This window comes from Caretta caretta, chromosome 17, assembly GCF_965140235.1.
Source record: "Caretta caretta isolate rCarCar2 chromosome 17, rCarCar1.hap1, whole genome shotgun sequence".
NCBI lineage: Eukaryota > Metazoa > Chordata > Testudines > Cheloniidae > Caretta > Caretta caretta.
In genome coordinates, this window is record NC_134222.1 from 22,959,366 (window position 1) to 22,971,616 (window position 12,251).

General features: G+C 47.5%; 1 protein-coding gene across 2 annotated transcripts in view; it reads right to left on the bottom strand.

The window, feature by feature from the left end:
- Nucleotides 1-356: 356 nt before the first annotated feature.
- BAZ1B (bromodomain adjacent to zinc finger domain 1B) overlaps nucleotides 357-12,251 on the bottom strand; it is an 82,515-nt gene continuing 70,620 nt past the window's right edge. For both annotated transcript variants that reach the window (XM_048823663.2, XM_048823662.2), the window contains 5 exons: nucleotides 10,740-10,887; nucleotides 8,474-8,592; nucleotides 5,085-5,236; nucleotides 2,956-3,059; nucleotides 357-2,267 (listed from right to left, as the gene is read on the bottom strand). In XM_048823663.2, the coding sequence (XP_048679620.2) occupies nucleotides 1,901-2,267; nucleotides 2,956-3,059; nucleotides 5,085-5,236; nucleotides 8,474-8,592; nucleotides 10,740-10,887 (890 nt within the window). In that variant the 3' untranslated portion in view covers nucleotides 357-1,900. The remainder of the gene's footprint in view (nucleotides 2,268-2,955; nucleotides 3,060-5,084; nucleotides 5,237-8,473; nucleotides 8,593-10,739; nucleotides 10,888-12,251) is intronic.

A 12,251-nucleotide genomic window follows, 5' to 3' on the forward strand; every position in this document is an offset into this window, starting at 1 on the left:
AGCAGGAAAGGACTCTCTAGAAGCAGTTTTACAAACACAAGTACATAATGTTTATTTTTAAATTTCCAATTTATTACAAGTACAGCCCTTAGCAGAACCCCCTCCCCCCCCCCGAATGACAATTATTTTTTAAAATAATGTACAGTTCCAAAGGGTTCGCTGTGTAGGAGCTACACAAGACATGGGGGTGCCAAACACAAGTGTCAATGCTAGTCCAGTGGGATAGGTCAGCGGGGCTGTGGGGAGGAGAGAAGGAGGCTGGACTTCTGTTCTAGGCTCACAACAGTGACTAACAGCCCAGGACTGAACCAAGTGCTTGGTTTAAAAAAAACAAAAACAAATACACAACACCGGGCTGCCATCTTCATTAACCTTTTTATTCTCAAATCATAGGAGTTGCACCAGGTTCTTTTTTAATTTAATGATCAGTACAGAATAGCCACACAGCTATTTTGTTCCAATTTAAAGACATAATAAGAGGTTCAAACCCTGATTTTGTTAGACCAAAATCTGTCATACGGAGGGAGTGGCAAAAAAAGTTTTGCTTAAACAGAAATCAATAACTCAAGTGGCACAAGGTGTTGGGGATTCATGACAGAGCAATGTCTCTCCCCCCAGCACAACCTATCTTTCCCACTAGTCAACCGCTGTATAAGTCAGAGTCTGCCCTTCTGCTGCATTACAGGGCATGGCAGGTGGGTTGGGGGGAAGGGAGGCTGAGTTAGGGGAGGTATTACTATAAAAGTAGACAGCAAATTAGAAAGGGATCAGTGAGACCTCTCCCCCCCCCCCCAAACAAATCCCCCAGCTTAACTCCAGCTACTGAGAGGAAAACAGGAGTTTTAGAGGGAAAAATATAAAGCAAACACGTTTTCATATAAACTGTACTGTACATGTGCCAAAGCAAGACAAAGGTATCTTACAAGGTGTTCTTTATACAAGCTCACTGCTAGAAACAAGTGACTTAAACTAGAAAATTAATTTAAAAAGTTACATGGAACAAGTTTCTGCTGCTTCCCCTCCTGGGGTTTTCTACAGGATGTGTGGGAATGCCATGTCTCTGATATGCCTCTGGCATTTGGTTTGTCCACTCGAAGGGCTACATGATTATGTGCTGTTAAAGGTGAGCAGGGGAACCAACAGTCTATTCTTTGCCATGTCCAAGTGGACCGCTGCAGTCAGAAGAAAGGACAAGCTCCTCAGAGCACGACCTCAGGAGACCGCTCCCCCAGAAGAAACAGAGGAGAGAAGCAAGAGCACCTCAAAGCCATTTGTATTATGATGCTGGTGAAAGCCATATCTCCATAAATGTATGTGCTTGCTCACTCTACGCGTCCCTTCATTGGGGGCTCAAAATTAACACCATATAAATATACACATACAAGAACTAAGGGCCATTGGCCTGATCACACTCAGTCCTTCTGTGAAGCAACATGATCCCTCCCCATACTAGAGGAGGGCTGGTTTCACATCACAGGCAGCAGATGGCAGGAGGTCCCACAGCGCTCCAGTGTTGGCTGCTCAGCTAGAGGGGAAGGAAGCAGCTCCATTCCGAGAAAGCGGATAGTGCTCCAAACTGGAGGAGACTTCACACTCCCCTGTCCAATGAGGCTTAGGCCAGTTCTTCCGCTTGCCCTCCCACCTTCTTCTTCTAGCAGGACAATCCCATAAGAGCTTTATGTATTTTGCTGGAAGCAGTAAGTCACCTCTGCTCACTTGATGGATGGCCAAATACTTCAGGAAGATACAGAGAAATTACAAACTAGAACTGGTCATGGGAAAGGCTGGATTAATCAAGAAGTGTCTGCTGCTTCCTAAATCCCTTCAGACAGCCAAGCCTGCCGCCCAGCAGCACCAGAAGGCCTGCTCCAACTCTGTCTCCCCCCAGTCTCCCTGCTCCTCATTTCTTTCTCTTTCGCCCCCTGGAATGTTCAGTGGCCTCTGACTCACTGTCCCCTTCCTGCTCCTCTAGTCCCTGGCGCCTGGCAGAGGGCTTCTTGCGTTTTCTGCGTGAGTACGTATGGCCAGGCAAGTGTTTGTGCAGCATGTCAATCAAACACTGTTCTGTCTTCTCCAGGCAGGACAGTACGTGGCTCCCATTCTGATTGTAGTGCTCAGCATTGGAGAACACCTGTTTGATGTCAGAGAGGAACTCTAGCACAGAGCGATAGCTGCCACATGAGCACTTGCTCTGCATAGTCTGGAAGTCCATGGGGTTGCTGATGACCTCAAAGTAATCTTCAGCTTCCTCTGTGGTCACTGGCTCCCTGCCGAGGAAGGAGTCACAAAGACAGGAAAATAATTAGCGTCAGACACTGGTATTACCTAGATACTAGCAGGACACTCACAGAAACTGGCCATATCCACTGACACGGACCTGCAGCTCCCAGCACCACCACAATAAACCTTGATGCCTAGAGCCCTTTACAAGCCAACCAAACACCCAATATCCCCTGAGAGGTGGCCTGCTTACAGACAGGGAAACTCAGGCAGTTAAAGTGCCTTGCCTTTCACTGAAGGGAATTGCTGGCAAGGCTGAATTTGAAAGCTGGAGATGACTATATCCACTAGAACATGCTTCCTCTGGAGGGAACTCTGAGTGGTTTTCAGGGGAGGCGGTGGAGAATACACTGCTCTCCTACCTCAATGCTTGGCCGCTTCCATTACTGTGCAGAGAAGGGAATGGGAGCATGTCACTCCCTAGCTTTAGGGGTCAATCTTGGCTCCCTCCATAGAAACTAGTCTCCAGAGACACTGAGCACAGGGGTCCCTAATGTAACAGACAGACCCACTTCTCTTTCTCTGTACTTATTCTGCTTCTAACACACCCAGGCCTCCAGGCCAGCAGCAGCCTGCAACCATGGCTACGTGCAGCCCTGAGGCTTAGCCAGTCCCACTGCACGAGCAGAGATCCAAGGATAGTTTACACAGGGAAGGAAGCTCTAAGTGCCTCACCTGAAGGGCCAGCTGAAGCGGTACTTGATGAGCTTATTGAGGATTTCCTCACACTTCTGCAGCTCCAGGTTCTGGCGACGTGAAGTCTTCTTCGTTTGAAGCACCTAACCACACAAAGTGGAGCAAGCCATTAAAAGGAGAGGAACTGGCATATGATTTAACTGTAGCCAAAACAGTTCCCAAGGACATGCCCACACTGAGGCTTGGTGAGCAGCAAGTCAGGATGTGACTGTACCATGCACTAAGTCGCCATGAGGACCCTGCTACCATGCACTAAAAGTTCTCTAATGCACATCAGCAGGGTCATCACAGTAACTGTGTGTGGCAGGCTAGTGCGCTGAACATTCACTCACACCCTAGCTTGCTCACTGCATGGACAAGCCCCAAGCAGAGGAAAGTGGGAGTAGAGTTTTCCTTTTCAATCCTATCACAAGCAGGTGCATCAGTGGGTAGGGGAGAAGTGATACTTCTGTGAAAACTGACGCTTAAGGCGTTCAAACCCCACTATCATCTCTGCAATAATCAAGAAGCAAACTGCTTGGCTGCGGGAGCTTTGATGCTAGCAGCCAAGAAATGCCATGGCAGCTTGAGTTACAAAATGGGAACCCTGTCCAAAAGCTCCCACAGGAATAGTTTACAGGCAGGCCTGTCCTTTTTCCAGGGGCAGGAAGCTTTTTCAAAGAGGTTCAAAGACAGCATGGTCAAAGCAAGTGGCCAAAGAATAAATAACAAATGGAGTATGCAAATCCCCCTCCTTACCCCCTGGGTAGACAGCATAAGACAGGCAAAGGAGAGGAAGAAAGCAGTTGTGGTGCCCTGTTAACAGGCCTGCAGCAGAGGCTACCATGCCATTTTAAATACCAAACAGCAGCTGATGGCCCCAAGCTTTGCTGTACTCGAGAAACAAGCAGTGCACAAGGTCAGCCATTTGCCTAGGGATTTGTAGGAGGTCAGCCACTACTGTACTGGCGTCCCGCTCAGCTCTGAGCTCTGCAGGGATCACTGCATACAGATACATTGATATGGAGGGAACTGCAGTTCCCATCCTGGACCTAGGCTACAACTGTCAACAAATCAGATTTGTGCTGGGAAGAGGGGCAGGGAGCTAACAGGACCCGTCTCCTCAGCCCAGAGGGTTAGAGAGAGTGACAATATTTTACCAAGGTCCACAATTCCCAGCAGCCAACCATGTTGTTTAGATGAGACCATTCCTCACTCAAAGGTATCTCTAGTTGGCTATGGTGCACCTCCCCTGATTTGGAGAGTATGCGAGCAAGCAACAAGAAAAGGCCAGCAGAAAAGGGGTCTCCTGTATACGTTAGCACAAGGCAACTACAGAACCACTAGCCATTCTTTTACCCAACCCCAGGCACCCTAATGCAGCAGGAGCCTGAGCCCCAAGCCTTGCACTCCAGCCCAAGACGCAACAGCTGTTGATGCTGGGCACTTTGGGAGGAGCTCCTATGACAGGCTATAACAGCAGTACCGTTAACACTGGTCACTAGATGTACAGCAGATCTGTGGGAAGCTCCTGCCACACCGCACCATGGTGCTAGAATGCCAATATCCCCACGTAACCCTAATGGCTACATCCCCAGGACAGTCAGCACAGAACCCCCAGCTCCGCCCTTCCCAGGATTGGCTCTATTCAAACACAAGGTTTTATTCATTAAATGTCAAGTGAAACCTAAACCAGCTAAATTATGTCCTGAAGGTTGGGGAGTGACCGTCCGGACAACAACTGTCAGAAAATAGGCCAAGCTCGGGGAGCGAGGGTCCGGCATTGCTGGCATTCTATCACCATCCCGGACCCCCTCCCCCCCTTCCCCCACCTCTCTGCACAGACATATGGATACTATTAAAAACCCTTTAACAAGCTGCAGGCCGCCTGCTAATCAAGGGGGACAATGTGTGAAAGCGGCTGGGGAAGGATGCCTGGCATATCTGTGCTCCGTTTGTGCTGGGCCCTTAAGGATACATGGCCTTTGTTAGACAGACCTCAGTCCCGTATGGATTTCACAATACAATTCAGGGCATTTCTTTGAGAAGGGGAGGGGAAGGAAGTGTGACACCTGTTGAGTTTATAACTCATGAAGTGAGCAATCTCCTGGGGGCAATTTGGCTCTTACCAGCTCATCAATGTCTGCTCCGTTGACAGGTGTGGCCCGCTGCCGGGGTCCTCTGGTGGCATGCACTGACTGTTTCTTCCCTTGGTGCCTGCCTTGCCTGGAAGGGTACATCATTGTACTCTGCTTGCCCTTGGCTGCCTTCCTGGGTCTCACTGAAACAATCAGCCAGTTTTAAGAACAGGTTCACTTTTGGAGAGAAATCTGAGAGAGCCTCAAACCAAGGAGAGAGGATGACAATGGACAAGAGCCCTTCAGCCTCTTGGAGAGGTGATAACATTAGGAGCAGAAGCCAAGTCACTGAGATTGCCGCCATCACAAACACAATAGCAAAAAAATCTAATCTCTGCAGAGACAGTCACATATAACAGCAATAGTGCAACCATTCAAAGAAGAATCTGGTGCCCTGAGGAGTGGCCCCAGAGGGTTAAAACTGAGTTGCACCATCCCTGGCCAGTCGTACCAAAGCAGGGACGGTCACACTGTGGCTGGACATGTGCTGCTTTTCACCAGTCTTTACTCACTTCTTGTACACTGAGTAAGCCAAGCAATCATAGGCCTTCTCCAGGTGAAGCAAATGTCCCCTTTCCAGAATGGACACTGATGGTTGGCAAGGATGTTACTCCTACTCATGGGTGACCACACACACACACACAGAGCTAGCAGGCCCTCTAGCTGGGAGGGGATTTGGATTTCTGAGGTCTTTGTGAGCAAGGTTCAGCTGCGGCAGTGTTGAAGCAGAAATGTCCTAGTACTAAAATCCTTATACCCCCAAGCTCTCGAAGGATGCCGGGGGCGAGTGGGGGGTGAGTTAAGCCTTGGAGATAACTTACACCTTCCTTTGCTGTTCAGACCAGAAATGTGTGGGAATCCCTTGGTTTCCTGTTGTCCACTTGCTCACTGCCAGAGAGTGTGGATGGCTGAATGGGTGCCTTTACAGGCATTTACAAGTGGCCCACACAATGGGATAAGCCAGTTGCTAAGTCCCCCTGAAAAGCTAACTGTGTTCACAGTGGGTGTCGAGTTACTCTGGCAGGGAGCTGCTCCACATTCTGGAATTGGTAAACAATGGAATTTTATTCCAAACATTGGGGCTGCTGCATTATGTTCCAGATAAATGTTTTTGCCCATTTGTCAGCCTGCCTGTCACCATTTTAAATGGAGGGAATGCAAGTGTGGTGACGAACTGTCTCCGGTCTTAAATTTCTCCTGCGACCCCTGTACATTGAGTGTACGTTGGCCTTTCTTCCCGAGCAAGCGCCTTCCACCTGGTCATAAATGCATACGAAAGCCATGTCCAAAATGCAGCAGTCCTTCACTTGTGGCCTCTAATCCATCCCTGTCCAATAAATCATCTTGTCAGGCTCCCTGCAGGAGCAGCGTGTGTCAGGGCAGTGGGACGTCTGTATACTGTTGCTCCTGCTTGTGTGTCAAGTTCACAGCATGTGTTAAATGTCTGACAATCCAACATTCTATATTCTATCCTCAGGATAAACGCTACACAAGGATTAACTGGAACTTCTCCACTAAAACAAAAGTTTTCCACTATGACCTTTCCATGCTAATGCCCTGTAAAGCTGGGGGTTGAGTTTAATGCTTTATTTTTAGAGACAGTAACCCTCTTTTGCTATTGTCTGAAAACCCTCGCTTTGGTCCTGGAACTGGAATGCATCAAGGGCTGAACATACTTCAAGTGTGGACATGGATACTCCAAAGAACAAAGAGCAATCTATATCAGAAGATCAAGGAACACCCCAAAAATTAAACAAAATGGAAAACTGTGTAAGGCCTGAACCAGCCAGCTGGAGCTCAGTAGTACAAAACACTCTCCGGCTAGAGACAGTTGGGAGAACATATACAAATCCCCTAGGTCTCGGTCACTTAATTCCATCACCAGCTTTAGCTGAAGGGTTTGGTCTGAAGCTACAACTTTCAGTCAATGACGGTTCAGCTGAAAGCAAATGGTGTGCATGTGCATTTCAGGGATCTTTCCAGTTCATGCTTCCTGATCTATTCCAGCAGGGCAGCGTCAAAGTCCCCAAAAACAAAAAGGAGGTGGAGCGTGGCAGGAAAAACTTTTGGATTTGGGGTGGAGAAGCATTTGTTTCACTTAGTCTGGAATGCCGTTCTGAACCCTGGTGGGTGAAGTAATATATTTTACTGGACCAACTTCTGTTGGAGAGAGAGAGAAGCTTTTGAGCTTAAAACAGAACCCTTCTTCAGGTCCTCGAAAGCTTGTCTCACCAACAGAAGTTGGTCCAATAGAAGACATTACCTCACCCACCTTGTCTCTCTATTATCTTGGGACCCACAGCTACAACACTGTACACGTTTTGAATCCTGTGACTTTATTTCACTCGGGGCTTGTCTACATTAGTGGCTGGATCAACGGGCAGCGATCGATCCAGCGGGCGTTGATTTATCGTGCTTAGTCTAGACGTGATAAATCGACAGCCGAGCATTCTCCTGTTGACTCCGGTACTCCACCAGGGCTAGAGGCGCAGGCGGAGTCGGAAGAGCATCAGCTGTTGACTTACCACAGTGAAGACACTGTGGTAAGTAGATCTAAGTACGTTTACTTCAGTTATGTTATTCACATAGCTGAAGTTGCGTAACTTAGATCGATTCCTTCCCTCCCCCAGTGTAGACCAGGCCTCAGCTTCCTGAGAAAGATCAATCTCTGAAGACAGTTACTACAGCCCTATTAGAAGCTTCCCTGTCAATGTCTGTTCAGGTCGGAGAGAACCTGACTCATACTACAGCCTGGACAATAGTCACTTCCTGTAGAACAGCCAGTGTCAAGTGAAGGTGAATTTTAATAGCGTACAAAGGGAACCTCATGACAACAGGCAAGAATTAAACTCCCCACCCCTAATCCCAAAACAAGATAACTTTTAGTTTTGCATTTAAAAAAGTAAGTTTTGGGGTGGTGGAGGAAGAGAGACAGCATTCTACTGCCCAGGGACAGCAAATGTTGAAGAGTAAAAAGGCTATTAACAAATAATCAATCATGCTGCTTGCTAACCCTTCACTGCTGCAGGCCCCTGCTGACAGCTTAGCAGCAGTTTTTATGGCATCAGCTGTGTATCAAGAAGTGTGGATCCTTACACTGGAATGCGAGCATGCTCCCACTCCTTTGAGTTGACATAGTATTTAAACTGCTGCAAGGACAGTCTCAGTCCTGAAGTAGCAAGGGGACCGAAGGCAGTCGATTCCCAGTTCTCCACAAATGTATCATGTCTGCAGCCTTCTCTGAAAAGGGCCTCCTTACACATCCATGTGAGAACCCAACCTCTTCCTCAGATAGGACACACAGCCTCTGATAGGATACATGACAAAGATGGAACAGACTACAGCTGAGCCCACATGATAACTTGTAGCTAAAGACTTACATTTCAGTCCAGCAACCTCATAATCTTCTTCCTCTTCTTCATCCTCCTCAGCATCTTCCTCATCTGGGCCTACCTCGCCCTCTTCAGCCTCCTCTTCAGCAGAATCTTCGGTATAGTTTCTAAAGGCAAGAAAATTAGTTAGATGTCAGACTCTCTGAATAAACTAGCAGAGCCTGGCTAGCCTTGACCCTGGGAGTTTCACTGCATGTTTGTTCATACACACAAACTTGCTGACCACCTCAATCTAAAACAAACATTTGCTTCAAATTGCTTCACACTATAGCAATCTGTTCTTTTTCAGCCAAGATATCATGTTAGAGTTATGGCTTAGATGGCACTTTCAGTCTCTTGCTACTTTCCAGGCTATCACTTTGGGGCTGACAGATTTCAGCCCAAATGCTAAAAACTTTCAACAGCTGAATACATGTGCAGAGAGAAACCGCTCTGCTGCTGTTCCACACATCTCGGCAATATGTTACCGATAACTACATTTAACGCTGTTTGCAGTGTAGTTATTCCTCAATAAGGACAAGTGCTCTGGGGTTTGAGGAAGAATGTCAGGATACCACACTGATTGTACGCAGTCCGCTTGCTCATGAGGTACAATGCTACTGATGCATGGGAAGCATCTGAAACATGCAGTCACTACCAGCTTACACTGTGCAAGTGCAATGCAGCCAAGGTGGCCCTACCAGACTCTCCACACATTTGGTCAGCCAGTTCTTCCTCAACTCTCCTCCCTCCAAATCCATACTAAGTTTGTTCGAACAGGAGATGTAACATGAGTGCGCAAGTGGTAGTGGAGCAAAGAAAGAAAGAAGGTGGCCAGCAAACATGGTCATATCGGAGAAGCCCCATTAAAGGGCTGCTTAAGAAGTGTTTGGGAGGAGACAGGGAGAGAAGAGTGTCTCCTTCCCTACTCCATCTCCCAGCAGTGCCACTTTTCACGCCCTCCGTGGAGCAGAGCTGATTTAATGCACTAACAATCAGGCAGACATCACCGTTACGTTCCCATCTTTACCGAGCAAAGCACCGAGGGTACGCATGCACAGATGTCATAAAGTGACAAGTTCTGGTTCGCACAGTGAGTCTGACCCTTTACATACATCTAATTCGGGGTAACAGTTATAACAAAAACAGGAACAGAGAACAATATGCACGTGCAGGAAGAGACAGAGGTATGCTTGCTGTGGAGTTACAACTTTGAATTTTCTGCCTTGCGTGAGTCAAGTGTCCATCATTAATTAAATGGAAAAAGACTAAGTTCATGCAAAACTAAGAGCTGGAGGGTGTTCCAAGGCCAACATTCTCTCCCATTCTATTCTAGCTGGGAAGAATAAAGTAGTAAATAGATAAGACAGGTGTTACTCCACCTGATGGCTCACATCCAGGAGCAAAGCAGCTTGCAGATGACTCTGACACATCAAAGCAACTGTGATCTCATGCTAGAACAGCTGTGTTAAAGCCTTGCCATTTCAGAACAAGCCTGATAAACTCCTTTCAAACCGTGCCCAGAGAGTAATTAATACTGTTAGGCCCATATACCACCTGCATATGACAGTCTAATATACTTTGTATCACTGGTCTGGAGGGAAGGCTGGCTAGAAACCTATTCTTCAGGTGGTAGTTGGTAGTCTCATCCCTCTGGCATAAGTGAAAATGCAAACCACAGACAGTTATGATTAAAAGAGGAGAGAAAGTAGGTATCAAGTCTTGAGTTCAAAGGTGAGTGATATCTGGCTATCATGGTGTAAACAAACAAACATTTATGCTCAACATTGTTCTCTGCTAAGTAGCAGACTATGGGCTCAATGCCTCTCTCTTTTGGATGGACAGGAAGTTCAGGCCACTTCTGAGAGCTCACCTCAGCTGGAAGTCAGAAAGGACTGCAGTGCTAGGAAGCATGTTCCTATGAGCAAGCAGCCAGACTCACTGCTCAAAGGAGCTGAAGCACCAAGTGAGTTTCAGCACTAATAGCAGCCCTTTATTACTGCAGACACTTTTTTCCACTGCTACAGTGAAGTTATTTACTCCCCTCAAAATGTCATGGGTCACTACAACACAGGTGCTCTAATGTAAGAGCAGCCTGAAAAGATCGCTCTGCTATTGTTCAAGTGCCATCAAGTAATCTAGGTATTTCCCTCCTCTAAAAGCAGTTACTGATTAAGGACGAATGCTTTGGTCTCTTTGTGAAAGACTCCTTAGTTCTCAAAGCCTGATTAGAATTCCTCCCCAGCGAAAGCAGCAGGAGAAAGGAGGGTCTCACCTTCCCCGGGAGCTGCGCCTGGCGGTAGAGGGCTGGCAAGCTGGGCATTGCCACTCGCCATCTGGTATCTCGTAGAGTGCTGGTCTCAGACAAAACAGGTGGAAGGCTTTGTTACACTCATCACACAGGATCAGCTTGTCATCCTCACCTACGAGAGGGGAGAACTTGCATGAAGTTTAGTAGCACAGCTCTGCTCACCCTGTGCAGAAGCAGCTACCAATACAATGGAGAAAGGGACAGAGGTGGAGGGCCACAAAAACTCCTCAAACGGTATTGCAGCCTTTTAAAACCTATGGGAGTTTCCCAGCCCTGTTGAGTCTGGCTTTGAACAGCACAGCGCAATTACCCAGTAGGAATGCTGCCTCTGTGCTCCTCACTAACTTGAGCGAAAACCTATTTTGAGCCAGCTGCTTAGTAAAAATAAGAACTTCACAATGTGACTCTCCTCCCTACACCTGAAATTCTAGTTCTGTCAAATCAAGCCAATTGGACCTAGGTGGGTGCCTTTGGACTCAACTAGGGCACCCTCTGCTAGCAATGGACAAACAGTTTTTGCAATGCTTCAGAAGATTGCCCGCAGAAGGGATGCACTTCAGCTGTTCAAGAGGACATCTCACTCAGTCCTCCCAGCTTCCTCTTTCTACTGATGCTTAGTTCCCAAAGGCTAACCTAAAAGTGCAAAGGTAATTAGCATGAGCCCCTGGCAAACTAGGAGAGAAAGTCTGTGTGGAAATAGAACCTTTGCTGCCCCCACCTCCCATGAGCATTTCAAGAGAGCTCAGCATCTTCCAGTGCACAAATTGAAAACAAGACAAAGTTACAATGAGGTGCTCTGTGCTGCCAGGCTCTTCTCTAAGGGTAGAGAAATGGCTGTTGCCTGTGCACACCTCCCATTCAGAGCACATCATGGCAGGGTGACTGCTGGTGACTCTCTCCCTACATTCCCTCCCCCATAACCCTCAATTTACGTAGCTCCCCTTTGCAGATTTTCCCCTATATGCAAGACATGGTATAAAGGTGGACTCCTCTGGCCCAGGTCACTTTCCTCCTCCACTTGCCCAAGTAATAGTAGTTCAGGACATGGGACCTCACCGCTCTGCCTACCCTCACATGAAGCGCAACAGCCAGGAGTTGCTCTCTCCCAGCTCCTTCTCTTCCACCCCCATCAACCGCTTCCTAGAGCAGAGCATAGGTTGATGGTGGATAGCCTCACTCAGCCTAATCCCACCTTGTTCTCCCCTCTTCAGTTGTGGGGAGCAACCAAGAGATAGGTGCAACTCAGAAGGCCCCTAAAAATCCAAGACTGAAAGTGTGTGATGTGAATACAGACAAGACAATAATTGTTTTCAGGCAGTCTGCTTTGACCAAATGGAAGAGCACTAACAGAGGGCATATATAAATAGCTCTTAGCATGCAGCAGCTTCACCTATCATCACAGAGCCAAGTTACAGTGCATATTAGAAATATGACAGTTTCATTTAACCACAAACACTTGTGAGAGTTATTTCCGTC